Below are 18,219 nucleotides of genomic sequence, written 5' to 3' on the forward strand. Positions count from 1 at the left end.
TTGGGAACAACTGGAAGCGGAGGAGAACAGAACGGACCAACAGTGTCGACGGCGAGGGGCTGTTGACGGTGTGAGAGAGGGGTTAAGCGTGAGAGACGACTGCGGCAACTCAGGGACTCAAGAGGCAGAGCAGAGAATCAGAGATGGTCGAGCGGGGAGAGAGAGTGGGGGTGGGGGGACCGTAATATATATAACCCCATTAAATGACGCCGGTTGGCCTTTGGGACTAAAATTTAGTCTATATGCATATATATTAATTATATATATAATATATATAGTGATAATTAATATATAGCATACTATATTATATACTATAATACTAACTATATATTATACTATTATAGTGATACTATCATAATAATACTATATACTATACTAATACTAATACTATATATAGTTATATATATATTTTGTTATAGTGATTTAACCTATTAAAAAAAATTGTAGTGATTTATATCTAATACTATAGTATAGTATTAGTTATAGTGATTTAGTATAACTATATTAGTATAACTATAGTTTATATTAAACTATTAGTATTAGTATATATATTAGTATTAGTTATAGCCATATAATATATTAGACTGTGTAGTAGTATTAATATTAGACTATTAGTATAGCTATATATTAGTATTAGTTATATATTAGTATTAGTTATAGTGATTTAGTATAACTATATTAGTATAAGTATATATATTAGTATTAGTTATAGCTATATAATATATTAGACTATATAATAGTATTAATATTAGACTATGAGTATAGTTATATATTAGTATTTGTTATATATTAGTATTAGTTTTAGTGATTTAGTATAACTATATTAGTATAAGTATAACTATAGTATATATTAGATTCTAGTATTAGTTAGACTATATAATAGTATTAATATTATACTATTAGTATAGCTATATATTAGTATAGCTATAATAATATAACTATAGTCTATATTAGATTATTAGTATAGCTATATAATATATTAGACTATATAATAGTATTAATATTAGACTATTAGTTCTTGGATTGAATAAGAGGTTGATGAATGAGATTTTGCATTATCAAAGAAGAAGAAATTATTTTTATAATTTATAATTATTTCAAGAAAACTCTAATTATATCATTTATGAGTGTTCACTATTTTTAAAATAGGACGACAATGTTAGAGGATCGAAAATGGTGTTTCATTGTACAAATAAGTATAATTGTACTTTTTTTTAAAAATATTTGTTAAATATTAAAAAAAATACATACATTCACCAATAATTACTTTTTTTTAACTAATAAAAAAATACAAAAAATATCACTTTCGGTCCCCTATCATTTTCCTTCCGAATATAACCTCAGATATGCTCTCGCTACAACACCACCAACCAAAAAAAGTCAAAAAACAAAAAAAATATTCTAGATAGATTACTGAAAACTTTGGAATAACCATTTATTCAGCAATATAAGTGATGGAATTAATGAATAAAATAGAAGAAGACATGTAAAAATGAAAAGAAAAATGTTTAAATAGTAGAGGGATGGGGAAGAGGAAGGAGAGTACCGGGGAGTAGGGGAGGAGAGGGGTAGACCAGAGTGGGTCAGAAGCACACGTTTATGAACAGGCAGTTCCATGTGCACACATGGGTGATAATTGGCGAAGGAAGAAACACTCATCCACAGCAAAAACTACACATTTAGTGGAAACAAAGAGAAAGATGATCCACCATATCTACACCCACATGGTTAAAACCCAACCTTTAGCGCACTCTCACTGTTCTCTCTGATCTTTAAGCATACCCGATTCAGAGAGAGCCAAGAGATGGAGAAGAGCAGCGATGGGTTTGTGAGGGCCGATCAGATTGATCTGAAGAGCTTGGACGAGCACCTCAACAGGGCTTGGATCATGGAGAAGAACAAGAAGAAGGAGGATGGCACTTTTAACCATACTCTTAGCAATAGTATTCATATTGACGTCAGAACCACCTCCAGGACTGTGAAGAAGGAGAGGCAGGAGTGGGAGATCGATCCCTCCAAGCTCGTCATCAAGGCCGTCATTGCCCGTGGCACCTTCGGCACCGTTCACCGTGGCATCTACGACGGCCAGGATGTCGCCGGTCTGTCTCCCTTCCTCACACCCGACTTGTAATTTTTTTATTATTATTATTTTCTCTTCTTCTATATCTACTTCTCCTTTTCGTTTGATTATAATCTGCCAAATTTTATATTTTACACAAATTTTATTGTTTCTTTTTAATTTTGTTCTTAGTTTTTGGCTTGAAATCTCAATTCACAACGTTCCCATTTTTGTTTCCCTCGGAACCCATTCTCCTTTTTTACTAGTAGTTTTTCCATTCTTGTGGCTGGGGCTGCCGTTAATATAGTTTTCATAATTGTCATTTCTTGAAGGAGCTTTTTTTGTATGGAAAGTTGTTACTTGTAGTATTTGTGTTTTTTTCTTTGGATTAATCTAATCTTTTCTTAACGATTTGACAATTCAAATGATACCCAGTTGGTTCTGCATACATGCATGCACTTGTCTTCGACCAATTTGGTTGATTTTGATATAATACTTTAATTTGGTCGGTCCTATAGCGAATTGAGGGACCATTCTGACTGGCAAGCTGACACAATCTCTTGGTACTTTTTCTACTTTTTATCTTTTTAATAACTATTAAAATTTCTTAATCCTTGGGGATTTTTTTTTTATAAGTGAAAAGAATTTATTAAAACTACGTAATTAGGTAAGGCCAAGTACACAGGAAGTATAAAGGAGATGAACCTAATTACAAGCTAGAAGGGATTGGGGATTCTGTACTCTTATGAAATCTGTAACTTATACACGGGTTCGGAGTGAATTTGCTGATGATAGGACATACTTGTTTGATGCTATTGTATTTGTGGACGTTCATGTGATCTCTGCCTATAGTTAAGGTCTTATTAGAAAAAATGGTCTTATCAAGAAAAATGGTAATTAATCTAGTCTGGTATCTAAATATTACGATTAGTTTTCTCCTCTCATCGCCATCACAATTTAGTAAAGCTATTGAATTTCTTTGTAAGATTATGTTAGCCTCTTTTGAATTTGTTATGCTAAGTGGGTTACATTTGTTATTTATCATTAACGGTAGTACCCAGAAGCTGTTAACAGTGGTTTTCTGTGGTCTGTATTCTTTCTTGATATTTAGTTAAATTGCTCGATTGGGGTGAGGAGGGTCATAGGACAGAAGCTGAGATTGCTTCATTAAGGGCAGCTTTTACGCAAGAAGTTGCTGTGTGGCATAAGCTAGAACATCCAAATGTTACTAAGGTTTACTCTCTAGTTCTGCATCTTTTCTGTCTTCTGTATCTGCATTTATATATATATATATAATTTTAATGTTACCTTTTTATAAAATTATGGACCGTGAATCTGTTGTCTCTTTTGGTTTCATTATCTTTCTGTTAGTACACTGAATGATTCATTTTCATGGTTTTCATTTTCTTTTTTCCTTTGTTGGCTCTTCTACCACATTTTTGGGCCACTTGGTAAGAAAATTATTATGAGCTCAGATGGGCACAAACCACCCAATTACACAAGGTGTATTCAAGAGAAAACACCCATCTAGGGGGAAAAAGAAACACAAAAAGACGTAAGCTCACCATAACTAGGAAAGCCGAAACTGTTCTGAGCCAAAATCTGGACATAAAGCATTTTTGGCACAGGGGATTTAAGCTCTTCCACTGTCTTCCCACAATCTTCAGATTTAAATGAATATTTAAGAATATGAGGTTCATATGATCCTTAGTGGTATTCCAAAGCTATTATCAAGTCAAGAAATAAACACTAGATTCCAGCAATTCAATCTAGTTGCGGTAATTGCTTAGGAGTGATTCTTTTCCAGGATTAGGAACCTCTTCATTCGCAAAAGTTTTGTTTTCCTTGTGGTTCATGATACATCTCAAGTAGGCTGGTTTTTTTTATTATATACACCCAATGTCACTTGGAACAAATTAAACTAATGGATGTTTCATGATAAACTCTTCAAAAAGGTTAATCTAATTTGGGATCTGGTATGCATCGTGGCAAAATGTCGTGCAACTCTTAAGCATTATTGAGTGATACATGAAACCAATCAGCCAACTGTGTGTTGTCATATAAATACCATGTGGGACCAAGGATGCTTTCTTCCCTTGATATGACTAGATCAAGATGGTTGAGGACTTTAGGTCGACATGGAACCTTTTTTTCGACGAGTAAGATAAAATTTTATTAATAATGGAGACGGATGTTCTCCCAGTACACAGGAAGTATGGATGAACCCACTCAACAACACAAGGGAAGCACAAGGGTGCTAGCTATCTCACAATGCAGAAGTAGATGGTCCACGTTTCCTCACTTTTCCTACACCTCCAATACCACCATGATGCCACATCTCCTCACGTTGTTCGATGTGAGGATTTTCTCTGGTGCTGCTGTCCCCATGGAGAAAGCCACTTTGGGAGGAGCCCTGTTTCTCCAGATAAACCACTCTGGACATGGAACTGAGGAGTACAGGCTTTATGGATAGCTAATCTTGTTGCATAATAGATCTTTTCAGATAGATGCGAGGCACCTCTGCCTTTTTTATAAGCAATCTCCTATATTGTTTTCATTTTGAAACTGTTAAGTGAATTAGACCAACCTGAATTGGTTAAGTTGAATCAAACAAACTCAAGTATTGCTGCCTAGTCCAAATATCTGTATCAAACATGCAGGCTACAATCGAAAATGCTGCTCCATTTCTTTAAAATTGTTGTAATTTACTCCTTCAAAGCTAAAAAAAGTGCTGGAAAAAGTGGTTAACGTGTTTGAGCTACCTAAATTGCTCCTTGCATTGATCTCCATGGAAGTGAGAGACATGGAAAGGCATGTTGGAGTCAGCATCTGAAGCTAACACAAATTGAGAAATGGTTCCATAACCACTACCTGTGCTAAAAGAACAATTAAGGGAAGAAAACGAATTTCAATTATTGTTGAAAATGTCTGATGCCATTCTATCACATGTAACTTAGGAGAGGCAATGCCCTCATGTGTATTTATATAATCCTTGTGATCCAGAGTTCCCTTTGTGTTTCCTTTATAAAATATTTGGCCATTTGATCTAATTAGCACAAACCTTGAAGTTTTGACCATGGCGGGAAGCCTTGCTTCTTGTGGGACAAAGAAAAGGCAGGGTATAGGGCTGCTAATGTTATCGACTAAGGAAGCCTCAAACCATGTTTTTTCCCTTTTGAATTTCATTTTCATTAATTTGATATTCTGGGCTGCATTTCTCATCTCCCAATGTCATAGTAGCAATTTGAGTACTATTGCTGTCTGACGATTAAAAAGAGTTGGTGCATTTGGATGTTTTAGCTATTATGACTGTGCAGTACATACAGTTCAGGTTGATTCTTTTTTTCCCCCTTTCTCAATTGGTTTTTTTTTCTGTTTTTGTGGAAAATGGACGAAATTATTAATATTTCTGTCATCCTTCATTGTAGTTTCTGTCTTATTTGACATTATGGTCTTTTTACCATCCAGTTTATAGGGGCAACAATGGGCTCATCAGAACTACAGATACAAACTGATAATGGTCAAATTGGCATGCCAAGTAATATCTGTTGTGTTGTTGTGGAATATCTGCCTGGGGGTGCTCTGAAATCTTACCTCATAAAAAACAGGAGAAGGAAGCTAGCTTTTAAGGTCGTCATCCAGCTTGCACTAGATCTTGCTAGGGGGTACCCACCATTTGTATCTTGTTCAGTGTTTGCAATTCTTTTGTTCTTCATAATACTGTGGTTTCCAGTTCAAAAATGACACATGACTTGTAATTTTTTCTAACAAGGCACTTGAAAGCTCAATATGCACTATATCTCGTAGGTTGAGTTACCTTCACTCGCAGAAAATTGTTCACAGAGATGTAAAGACAGAGAACATGCTATTGGACAAGACACGTACAGTAAAAATCGCTGACTTTGGAGTTGCTCGTGTTGAGGCTTCAAATCCTAATGACATGACTGGGGAGACAGGGACACTTGGTTATATGGCTCCCGAGGTATAGTCTATTTATTTAAGTGCTAATTTTCAAATTAAGACTTCAAAACTATGCAAACTACTTCTAGTTGATTCTTCTGGGATTTTTACTTGTCCATTTGTGCTTAGGGAACAAATAGAGAGCATATACATCCATAGCATTCCTTTATTATAAAAAAACATTCCTTTATTATGAAGTGGATGCCTTCTTAGGGCAAAGCTATCAATCTCAGTTTTATCTAATTTTAAAAAATAGGCACTTCTGGCTCTATGTTGTCTCTGCAAAGAGGAGTTCTTCCAATAGCAGTTAGCACGATGATGGTTATTTTAATAAGTACACAGTTGCAGACCCACGTTTGGACTGGGGGCGGCCATGCACCTCCCCTTCCCAAAGAAAAAGAGTAATGGCACCTCCTTTTTACTTTCTACTAAGTCATCTGATCATTTATAGGCCCAATTTCACTAAAAAAATCCAAACCAACTATGAAGTCCAAAAGTTTAAGTTGATAGGAAAATGTAGATTTAATTATTGGTATTATATTCTTAACACTCTCTATCACGTGTGAGCCTGACTCTCCCTCAATAAGTGGGCCCAACACTTGGAATATTTAATTAAATGAGATAGAGTGTAGAGTCATGGTTCAAACTCAGGACCTCTGCTCTTATACCATGTGAAATCACCACTTGTCCCTAATGGTTATGGAAAAAACAATCAGATTACATCAAAAAGAAAATGGCACGAACCACACAACTTTTCACCTACCCTACAAAAGAAACAAACAAAAAGTTTTTTTTTTTTCTTCTGGCTTTATTAAGCAATTGTCATGTTTTCTATCCTTAATTATCAAACAATTGAGCTGCTTAGCTACTCGATTTTTTTTTATTGAAAAAAAGTCTTCATTAAAAACAAATTATGCTAAAAGCAACCTTCCATTTTCAGATATTTTCATGGCTGAATAATTAATAAAAACACTTGTTCTATGTAAACCCCAAATTGCTAAGAAGTTTGATTTAGATTTAATACTTGATGATTTTATTTCTGTAAAAGACCGTAAACTTCTATTTTAGATACTTAGAATCTTCCTTTTTTTTTTTCCTTTTGTATGACTAATGGGTAACTAAATGTTATCTCAATGATAAATCATTCTTGACACATTAAGACACATATTGGTGAACTTTAATGTGTACACTTTTTAAGATACATAAATTGTATTAAAAGTGCATTATTTATATTTTAAATTTTTATCATATTTTTCTACATAGTAGAATGAATTTTCTGGCTTGGCCCCTCTAACATAAACTCCTGGTTCCACCACTGTAAGTACAACGGAGGTGTTGAATTACTGGCCCTATTGTTTTAGCTAAGAGCTTACTCAGAATTTTAACTCACTATTACATTGTGAGCAGCTTGGGGTTTGTTTGATCCAAAACATGGGGAATTTATTTTCAAATGCAATAAGTTCGGAGATAAAGATTTCTTCTTTATTTATTATGTTTTGAAGGATGGCTTAAAGAAATACTAGATCATACATAATAAGCTTTTTCACCTAAACCAAGCTACAATTTCTAGCAAAACCAAGCTACTATTACCTTAGCGAGCAGCTTTGGGATTGTTTGATCCAAAACACACAGCTTGTTTTTATTTAATCCTCTAATTGCGGGGATAAAATTTTCTTCTTTATTTATCATGTTTTGAAGGATGACTTAAAAGAAATGGTAGATCTTACATAATAAGATTTTCCAGCAAAACCAAGATACAGTTAATGATTTGTCTCAAGATTACCTGTCACCTTTAACTCATGAAACTATCGAGGTGAGTTACCTCATTATAAGAACTAAGGAGCACACCACATTCCCATTTTTTTCTGCCTACCACAATGATCTGTGTTTTAGGTAACTTAGAGCTAATCATTGACTTGTATGCGGTTTACAGGTTCTCAATGGCAATCCATATAACAGGAAATGTGATGTGTACAGTTTTGGCATCTGTTTGTGGGAGATATATTGCTGTGACATGCCGTATCCTGACCTTAGTTTCACAGAAGTGACTTCAGCTGTGGTTCGGCAGGTAAGCATCAGCTCTTATCGGAAATCATTCTACCCTATAAGTGTCAAGTCTTTCTGCAGGAGTCGTTTTTTCAAGTCTTTCTGCAGGAGTCGTTTTTTCTTTTTTCTTTTTTTAAGGAAGTCTAATTCATTATGGTTAATTATTTTCTTGGGCGATGTTCTCGTAATGAAATCCCAGAATCTGAGGCCAGAGATACCAAGATGCTGCCCAAGTTCCCTGGCAAATGTAATGAAGCGCTGCTGGGATGCCAATCCCGACAAGCGGCCAGAGATGGAAGAGGTAGTTTCCATGATAGAGGCCATTGATACATCTAAAGGCGGAGGTATGATCCCACTCGATCAGTCCCAAGGTTGTCTTTGCTTCCGCAAGTATCGTGGACCTTAAATTCTTTGGTCCTCATAAATAACTTTATGTAATTATTTCAAAGACTGGAGAGATCCAACTGTAGTTACACAGAAGATAACAAAACTTGGGATATCTTGATGCGAGAAAACAGACGGTGATGGGCGGAGCTGTGCCACATCTCACTTTGTTGGATGATGCAAAGTTTTTGCTTCCCTTTCAAGATGTATATTTCTTTTGTCAAAATAAGTTTTGAATTTCCCCAATATGTGTATTTTACTCTGGTTGTTGGACTGGCCCTGCAACCTCCCTGTAAGATGGATGTCCCATTATTATAGTTTGATCAATTATCATTGGCTATATAAAGTTGAACCTCACTGTTATTTGAATCCACTATATGCATTGGATTGATGGAGTGAAATCAATTGTTGTTATAATTCCAAATCTTCCCAAACCCGTCTCTTTATCTCTAGGAAAAAACTAAGTCATTCCTGAGGTGTTCTTTATCTCAAATCACCTCCAGCTTGCTCCATTAACAGTTCAGTGGCAAGCTTGACAGTTTAGATTATGATGATTGGATCAGTATAATGAAATAAGCTTAAATTACCTGTAATGCCTCTCCAGCACATTTTACCACCTTTGCTCTTTTATTTTTAATTTGAGGAAGAATATTCCAAAATCAAGGGTATTGTTTACCAGCCCCAGTTTTTAAAACCTGCCAGATGATGACAAGCATGGCCTGATGAAGTCATGCCTGTTGTTTGTTACAGAATCTGCAATGAAAAAGAAGACGACCTGCTTGCTGATCCATGTACAGTAATTTCATGATACATTACTTGACATTTCTAATCAAATCACGTTTATCTCTTTTCTATTTTGGTATGTGGGAACTGTTCTGTGTTTTGAAGAAGTGTAAAACCTTATGCAGGCACATGAAAAAAGTGAATACGGCTACAAAATTGAACTGGGAATAGCATTAAGATTCTTATGCATAAAAGAGTTGGGTCTCGCGAGCTGTTGTGTCCCATTGGGTCGGCCTGTAGTAGATGGCATACAGAATGAGCTGCACCAAACCAGAAAACGCTCCCAAAACATTGGGAATCTAGCACCAAATCAAAAACAATTAAGAATATGTTAAGTTTGCCTACTAATCCTCGAAGCCACCAAAGAACCTTTGGCACGTTAATTGTATCTAATTCCCCTAATTTGAATTGAAAACAAAACTAAACTAGTTTTGTGTCCCTTCAAAGTAATTGACTCGACTCGACTCGACTCAACTAACAAAAGAATATGATCATGTGTCATTAGAGTTTTTTGAGTTGCAAGCCACACCTTCCATACCGCCGAGACAATATAATTTGATTTGCAAGACAAGTTTAAAATTAAATCATTTTACAACTTAAATCTTGTCGTGTTAGATATATGGAGAACGTGTCATCCATACAACTTGTAAATATAATTTTTCTATTCCGAGGCATATACTAGCTCTAGGCTTTAAGTCAAGTAGCAGGAAAACAATAAAACGATCCATGGAGTTACCAAGATGTAGACATCGAACTTTAGGAGCGAATAAATCATCCAAACAATAGTATCGCAGAAGTTGACCAGTGAGAGAGCGAATGGCATGTACTTCACACTCTTTGTTCTAATGACCATGCGCTGCCATCACAAAGAAAGCAAAAAAATACAGATCCAAGTTAAAAGTAAAATACTAACAGTAGTAAATAAATTTCCTGTGGATGCATGGCATCGGAGGAGGCATACATACATACATACATACCATGACTGTCAGGGGTGAAGCATACATCACGATATTGAAGATAATACATAATGTTCCAATTATCATGGATCTGTCTTTGGTGGTATGGAAAACTTGCAGGGTGATGACAACTACGCAGACAAAGAAGATGGTTTCAATCACAAGAGCAATGATGATCTTCCGCTGAAAGACAAACATAACAAAACTAAAAACATGTTAATTAAGATAATGAAGAACATGATGCAGCAAAACCAACGTACATATATATATATATATATGTGGTTTGATTTACTTACACGCTTAGAGAAGGGAGAATATATGAAGAAGATGACGAGATAGATGAGCTCGATTATAAGGCCAGCGCTATTGATTGAGATGACAAGATAACTGTCTGGATGCACAAAGGGAAGACCGTAGATGCACCACATTGCGCAGTTGAGTACTGTTGCTAAGTATGGATCAGGCTTGAAGTCTTCCACTGATTTTGCCTTGTATATTTTTATGAATGTTGGGCTGCCATTTTTAATATTCACCATTTTACTATGACTATTAGGAGAACATAAAAATCAGCCTACGGGCAATTAGTATATGAAAAAATTCATGATCATGTGTATGTTTGGAATCAAATTCCCCTCAAGTTCGGGTTGGCTTGAGCGGGAAATTAAGAGACATGCATGATCAAGTGAGTGAGCTCTTTAATATTTATCGAGTATTTGATGTGACAGTACTCATAAATATTGTATAGCTTACTTCATGTGTCTGTCTTTATTAATTATCAAACCCTTAAATTGAACTTGAATGAATCGTTTTCCATGCATATTTGAGTTAGAGCGAGAGAGATTACATTGGGGAGGCAAATAAACCTAGAGCGAGAATATTCCCTGCAAACAGAAAGGAGAAACTTGAGGAATATTAAATTATGAGAAAATATATTTACAATTGTGGATTGTGCAATCATTGTGTAATTGCTTTGAAAAAATAGAATAAAACATGAGATCCACATCAAAAAAATTAATTTTTTAATAATAAATCTTAATTTTTTTCAAAACGATTACGCGGCGTTTACACATTTCACAGTTGTATATAGATTTACTAATAAATTATATATCATGTGGTTTAGCTTTATGTATTGGATTATAGACTATCTTCCATATGCATCCTCGAATTATCAATGCTTTTAATTTCATCTTTGAAGTTTTAATTAATATGCATATATATATAAATATATATATATATATATATAATTCTACCTAACATATATAACTAGTTCTGATATAGCAATGATACAATGAAGTAATAAATGGGTACCTAGCTATATATCATTCTATTCATCAGCTTGATCATGTTCTACATGCATTGAGATCATTCTTATATATCCAGAAAAACTTGCAATTCCTCTAATTATTTTCATTTCATTATCATCAAAGATAAGAAAAAGAAAATCTAGGCCTTTGATAAAATGAAAGCTAACATCCCTTAAATTTTCTCAGGTAATTTCATTAAATTACCTCAAATTCTGTGATTGAAATTACACGACAAAATGAATGCTCTGATGATCAAAACATGAAATTAAAACATATATATATATATATATATATATATAAAGTATATTAATGATGAAGAAGGTTTGAAGCATGACTAACCGAGGACACCCACAATGGTTCTAGTTGTCTCAGTGTCAACCATACTTGCTGCAATATTGTCCAGGAAAAAGATAAGAGATACTTTGAACAAGAAAACGAATTTATTAAGAAAATAGAAGAATAAATTAGTATAGTTTTTATTTTATTTATTTATTTATATTTATCGAAAAACCCACAAAAACAAAATCTTCCTAAATTCATTTTTTGTAGCAATATAACACGGATGATGATAACTGTCCTAGAAAATTAACAAAATGCCACGTTCCACTGAATACTACTCATTAGTAATTAGTGAACAGAAATGTGTCATCCATTGCTGTGTCTGCGTTCTTGAATTAGTATATATAGCCACTCTATTTCCACACTTGTAACTTGATCCTTTATTTTCGATTTATCCTTGAATTAATTATTCTGATCTGATTGTCACAAACTAACTAGAATTAATGATTATTAATTAGGCACTCACCTTTTTTTTTTTTTTTTTCCTTTTTATGAGTTTAAAATCTTGTTTTTATATATATAATTTATAATGCAAGTTAATTTCTTCCAAATTGGATTAAAGGAAGTAAGTGTTGTGTGGCTTTAAGCACATGAGAGACACTTATCTTTTTTGAGTTTTGTTACAAATCATCAACTGTTCACATCACACAGCCTACACATGACATGTAAATTTGTTTTTTTTTTTCATAGGATGTGGGGGTGTTTTTCATAAGGTGATATGAACCCGTAGGAATGGAATCCCTTGAACCCACAATCAATTTAAAAACTCACCCAAAAAAGCCAAAATCATGCCAATGAAAAATTTAGACCTGTTGAGGAACTCGTTTCAAGAACTTAGATTATATGAAAATCTAGACCCGTTGAAGAACTTGTCTCAAGAACCTAAATTATAAGGAAGAACACCACAAAGGTTGTGATTTACTTTTGATAAGTTCAAAAGTTCATTCAAGAACAATAAGAGATAAATTTAACTCACAATGAATAAATTCATCAAATTTCATAAACTAATTAAAATGAGATTACAAAAAGTATTTAAATCAAAACCTAATAAAAAAATCTAGCCAAAATACAGCCTCATCTTCTAAAGTATCCATTAGTGAATAGTATCGCGACTACAGTAATTTACATATCTCAATCCACCAAAAACCCTAGGTTAACATAAAATCCTTTTCCAAAATACCCTTGGGCGGAATACAAGGCCTTCCCAAAAGAAGCCATAGCTGCAAATTAAAACAATCCATAAACTACCCTTAAAAACTTCTTTTGAAACCCTAGTTCATAAAACATATGTTGGTCAAACATCCTCAATCCCCATTATTCTAGACTAATTCCTATAACTAATAAAATAAGCCCTTTTAATAAATTAAATAAGGTCCAAACAATAACTCTACCTCATGTCTTTCATAGCTTGTATCAAGTGGATCAAAACTAGATCTCCTTCTCTGAAGCCCATCTTGAGTATTGGAGTCTTCCTAGTTTCATTCCAAGTGGATTTCATCAATCATTGTATTGCCTCCTTGACCTTCTTAGCTTTTGACCCTGTAATTGGTCCATATGAAACTTGCAAATGATCTTTAAGACTAGGCCTATCTTGGTGCTCATCATAAGGTGTGGAGTGGTGAATGGTAACTAATGAGAAGAATTTTTCATCTTTTTTAATAAGATTAACAATGTCAGATAAAAAATGAGAGTTTTTAAATATAAAGGAAAAATGACTAATATAATTATTCTTTTTTTTTTAAGTCTCTAACTCAATAATTCTCAAAGGATACATGGCAACTTAATAGTTTAAGTTAGAAGAAATTATTTTTAATTAAAGAAAAACTCATGCTTATATTTTTAACTTTTTAGAATTTTCTATTCATCATGGTTCTAAATCTATTAATCTTGTTCCTGTATTTTCATAAAGGTAACAAAAAAAACCCACTGAATTACTAAACTAGTCCTAATTTATTATATGGAATCAAGATTTTGTCTAAATGTAGAATATATTTGGTTTGGCACTTCACATTAGCCATACCCATGGGGTGTTCTAATCCATTAGGAATAGTTAATTCCAATATTTATTTTTTTGTGATTGAAATATATTATTCTTTATCTTGAATTTTGTCATCCTTTAATCACACTAATATTATAAGCAGATTTTTTAAATAATTAAATTAGTACTTAAAAAGTTAAAATGTATCACGTTAATTGATGTGATTGAGAATAATAAGATTTAAAAATAAAAATAAAAATAAAAATAATTAATTATAACTTACATCATCCAAAATTGAAATGTCCCGTTGAATTGAATAAGGAGGATTTATTTGGGCCAAGGGCGTAATGGATTGAAATGGGTTGGAGCTTATCTCGAGATAAAAGGTAAAGGAATTAGAGTTTTATTGGGCTAAAGTCCGTTTAAATGTTAAGCTGAGTTAAGATAAATTGAATTTTTTATTATTAAAAAGATGATATTTACAATCGTGAGTGTACAAGTGCCGTATAGTCGCTTTGAAAAAAGTAAATAAATATAGTACCCACATGAAAGGAAATTAATTTTTTAATAATAAACCTCACTCTTTTTCAAAGCGACTGCAAGGCGCTTGTGCACTCCATGATTATATGTAGCATTACTCTTATTATTAATAGTAGTCCGTTAAGATGGTAGAGTGAGTTTAGTGGAACTCACTTAAGATGAGTTTAGATGTGTTTGAATGTTAAGATGAGTTTAAATATATTTATGAGAAGTTGAAAAAAGTTATGTGTGCTACATGTAAAAAAGTTTTGAGTTGATATGAGTTTAGTGAGTTGGGTGTTTGGATGTTAGATTCAGTATAAAATTAGATTGAATTGAGTTTATTTTAGTTCAGTCCAAACTCCAAACGAGACCTTAAACGGACATTATTAATTGTCAAATTAGTAAAGGGAAACTAGTAATACAAGATACAGTCGTGGGATACTCAAGCGTCGTATAATCATTTTGAAAAAAATTAAAATTTATTATTAAAAAATTAAAATTTTTTTATATGAGTTTTATATTTACTTATTATTTTTTAAAATAAATTAAGCAGTACTTGCACATTCACGATTATAAATAATATTTATGAAAGAAAATATATAAAGTGAAACAGTGACCCAAATGAATATTAAGGCTATGAGACCTGTATTTTCAAACATATTCATGACTACTGAGATTGACACATTACCAACTTTTCTGGTACCAATTGCCCAACTCAGTCACAGATATTACAAAAACACACCAAAAATTCTACATATTGTGCTATCATTTCATTTTATTTTATCACGATGAGGTGGCACCATTTACTAATCGTTGAGTTGTTTTTTTTTTTTTTTTAATATCCCAAAATAATAATAAAAAAAAGGATCACATTTAAAAAAATATGATGAAAGTGAAATAAGAATATAGTAAATATATCATCTCTCTTTTTTAATAAAAATATATATATATGTGGAAAAATAGTAATTACCATCAAACGAAAAGAAAATATTGCCGAGAAAAAAAAAATGAAAAGAAAATAGTAAACTACTATTGCCACCTAAATAATTTACTTATATTAGGTCTCTCAGTGGTTGACCTAAATTAATGAAAGAAAAAGGCATTAGTGAATTAAACTCTTTAAAATCATTTTAACCACAAACTATGTGGACTGCCTAAGGTACACTAAACTCCTAATACTCCAAGTTCTGTAGTTTAGTGATTAAATTTTCCGCATTAACATCCAAATTACAAATGGAATTAAACTTACTTGATCGTGACAAACTTAGGCCTCGTTTGTTTTCGAAAAACATCTTATTTCATCTAATCTAATCATTACAACTTTTTCAACTTCTAATATAAAATAAAATAAACAATTCAACTTGTTCAAATTTCAAAACAAAAAATAATATTAAAAAATATATTCTAACAATATTTTATTTAACTTTTTAACTTTAATCTCAACTCATCTCATCTCCGAAAACAAACGAGTCCTAACTTATTTGGAAAGAAAAACGATCTCATCTCATCTTATCATTATAATTTTTTTAAATTTTTACATAAAATATAATAAACAATTCAATTTTTTTAAATTATAAAATAATAATAATATTAAAAAATAATATTTTATTCAATTTAGTTAAGAACACCTCATTTCATTTTACTATCCATCTGCTCGTTACCTGTAGCCAAATGCGACTTCGGTTTCTGCCTACTTTTCCAATTCTTACCCCACAAAATATCTGTTTTCAGCTTTTCGATCTCATGATAAGTGGAGGAGTTAATAGTAGCCGGGCCGCAATTGAAACAGTGTTTTTTTATGCATGACACGTCTGCGTTTCTGGGTCCCTGTGTTTGAAAAGTACAGAATCCAGTTTGGTATTGGGAACTTGGAAGTGTTTGGCGTGAGAGTAGACGTCCAACTCAAATGTTCTGAGAAGAATCAAACTTGTTTTGCTTCTGTGGAAAGATATTAAAGGTAATGGAGATCTTCATCTCTGTGATGCTATTGTTTGCTGGTATTGCTGTATTGATAGTAATACACGTTTGTATTGCTGGGAGAGTTCATAGGAGACGGAATAATCAAGGTGATCATGACCATAATCATACTATGGTTACAATCAGCACTGAGAAGAAAACAATGTCCAACGATGATCTGAAAAGGCTTCCTTGCTTTGAGTACAAGGTAGCAGAAAAAGGGAATACTAGCTCAGTTGATTGTGCTGTGTGCCTGGAGAACTTCAAGATGGGTGATAAGTGCAGATTACTGCCAAATTGCAGACACAGCTTCCATGTTCAGTGCATAGATTCATGGGTGTTGAAGACACCAGTTTGTCCAATCTGTCGAACTTGTGCCAATCCTACCTCTCAAGATGAAGTGGTTTGAAGAGAGGAAAGCAGCATTTCGAGTTGAATTGACATAGAAGAAAGAAGAAAGTTCCTTTGTACAGCTCAAGTGCGTTTATCTACTTCTGCAGCTACTGAGTTTATTGTCCCTCAATGTTTCAAAATCTATGAAAGTGGGATTATTGTTTATATTTGCCCATTCAAACAGAATACATAGAACAGGTCATGTGGTCTACTTAGCCCCCTGCTCTTCTTTCCTTTTATGTTTTTTTTTTAACTAATACAAGTCATTTTACAGAATTTGCTTTATCATTGTCTGAAGCAGAATCAAGACCAACTTCAGTTTCAAATGGAATCTGGCTTTTCTTTCCATATTTAGCATATTTTCTAAAAAAGGATGACAATTTGTGTTGTTGTATTGAGTTTGGATCATGTCAAGTTAGATTCAACTTGTATATGAGTCCACTGTAATTCAATCCATTTAATTAAATAGATCAAACCTCTCAACTCTCATTTAACAATTCATGTTAGATAAAAATTATATCTCTAAATATATTGAATTGATTTTAGATCGAGTAGAGTCGAGTCAAGTCTTATACAAATGAACCTAAAACGACGATCTATTAATCTAAACGAATGAGACTCTAAATCCTAACTCACTAATTTGGTGTCGGGTTCATGTTAAGTTAGCTTAACAAGTGACAACCCGAATATTAAAAAGAGTAGAGATATCAATTGGAAAACAATAAATGAGAATTGAAAACTGAGTACAAAATGGATGACGTAACAGTCTTAATTAATTCTTAATACATTTCGCTATCACAAGAAAAGTGACCTATAAGACTTAAATTTTTAATATAAATGTTTTTGGCGTATAAAAAAGTAGAGGAATTTGGCAATACCGAACGTGAAACGCGTAAGACCTGTTTGAAGAGAAGCGGAAGTAATATGTGAAAGGCTCTAGAAACGCGTTTTCGTAAACCAGGGCTTATCCATAAGCAGAAACACGTTGTTGATAAACTCCAAAAAGCAACTATCATCATAGAACCAGCACAAAACTTAAGCCCCTGTCAATTTTTTCCAACTTTTTTACTGTTCTATCTCTGGCTTCTAGATTATTTTCTTTTTTATCGGCACCGAGTATACGGGACAAAATTTCAACTAATCTTGAGAGTGCACAGATTTTAAGTTAATTTAAACAGAAGCTTATCTATAAAGAAGATTCATATCTATGAATATACATAAACCACTTGCAAAAGTCCCCTTTCTAATCTAAAATTAGGGGTGCACCTTACGGGACAAGGTACCCCCCCCCCAACTTCAATCCATCTCACCTCTCGCCTACTTTAATAATAGATTACAATCCGGTAGGTCCAAAACTTATTCCTAGATTTAAAAATGATCAAAAACACATTTTGACAAATTATAAATTTAAATTTGTAAATATGACTATAATTTAAAAACTATGTAATTTTAAATTTGTTAATGCATATCAAGACAAAACAAGAGTCTCACATTGCTTAAGTGTGAGACTTGTATTGTCCATTAGTATTCATGTCTTTC

General features: G+C 33.1%; 3 protein-coding genes across 3 annotated transcripts; 2 read left to right on the top strand and 1 right to left on the bottom strand.

Moving 5' to 3' along the window:
* The first annotated feature begins 1,511 nt into the window (after nt 1-1,511).
* Nucleotides 1,512-8,806, top strand: LOC108999264 (serine/threonine-protein kinase STY13-like). Its single transcript, XM_018976129.2, has 6 exons — nt 1,512-2,099; nt 3,171-3,292; nt 5,528-5,724; nt 5,867-6,041; nt 7,953-8,087; nt 8,265-8,806. Exons 1-6 carry the CDS (start codon nt 1,805-1,807, stop codon nt 8,469-8,471), a joined length of 1,131 nt encoding a protein of 376 aa, XP_018831674.1. The 5' UTR covers nt 1,512-1,804; the 3' UTR covers nt 8,472-8,806.
* A 294-nt stretch (nt 8,807-9,100) lies between these two features.
* Nucleotides 9,101-11,952, bottom strand: LOC108999161 (bidirectional sugar transporter SWEET5-like). The gene is made up of 6 exons (XM_018975956.2): nt 11,832-11,952; nt 11,033-11,069; nt 10,485-10,701; nt 10,210-10,371; nt 9,969-10,088; nt 9,101-9,531 (listed from the first exon to the last, which is right to left on the bottom strand). Exons 1-6 carry the CDS (start codon nt 11,872-11,874, stop codon nt 9,415-9,417), a joined length of 696 nt encoding a protein of 231 aa, XP_018831501.1. The 5' UTR covers nt 11,875-11,952; the 3' UTR covers nt 9,101-9,414.
* A 4,286-nt stretch (nt 11,953-16,238) lies between these two features.
* On the top strand, nt 16,239-16,893 carry LOC108999158 (RING-H2 finger protein ATL56-like). The gene has a single exon (XM_018975953.2). The coding sequence runs from the start codon at nt 16,292-16,294 to the stop codon at nt 16,694-16,696; it is 405 nt and encodes a 134-aa protein (XP_018831498.1). The 5' UTR covers nt 16,239-16,291; the 3' UTR covers nt 16,697-16,893.
* Nucleotides 16,894-18,219: the final 1,326 nt, after the last annotated feature.

The sequence above is a fragment of the Juglans regia genome, chromosome 2 (genome assembly GCF_001411555.2).
Source record: "Juglans regia cultivar Chandler chromosome 2, Walnut 2.0, whole genome shotgun sequence".
Taxonomy (NCBI): domain Eukaryota; kingdom Viridiplantae; phylum Streptophyta; class Magnoliopsida; order Fagales; family Juglandaceae; genus Juglans; species Juglans regia.

What these genes read in the sequence shown, in the direction of transcription:
- LOC108999161 (XM_018975956.2), bottom strand. Translation starts at nt 11,874, where the DNA reads ATGGTTGACACTGAGACAACTAGAACCATTGTGGGTGTCCTCG. An exon ending in CTTCACCCCTGACAGTCATG is followed by an intron (nt 10,089 to 10,209) that starts GTATGTATGTAT and finishes TTGTGATGGCAG; the next exon opens with CGCATGGTCATTAGAACAAA. An exon ending in AGTTCGATGTCTACATCTTG is followed by an intron (nt 9,532 to 9,968) that starts GTAACTCCATGG and finishes ATTTGGTGCTAG; the next exon opens with ATTCCCAATGTTTTGGGAGC.
- LOC108999264 (XM_018976129.2), top strand. Translation starts at nt 1,805, where the DNA reads ATGGAGAAGAGCAGCGATGGGTTTGTGAGGGCCGATCAGATTGATCTG. An exon ending in CGACGGCCAGGATGTCGCCG is followed by an intron (nt 2,100 to 3,170) that starts GTCTGTCTCCCT and finishes CTTGATATTTAG; the next exon opens with TTAAATTGCTCGATTGGGGT. An exon ending in CTTCAGCTGTGGTTCGGCAG is followed by an intron (nt 8,088 to 8,264) that starts GTAAGCATCAGC and finishes ATGAAATCCCAG; the next exon opens with AATCTGAGGCCAGAGATACC.
- LOC108999158 (XM_018975953.2), top strand. Translation starts at nt 16,292, where the DNA reads ATGGAGATCTTCATCTCTGTGATGCTATTGTTTGCTGGTATTGCTGTA.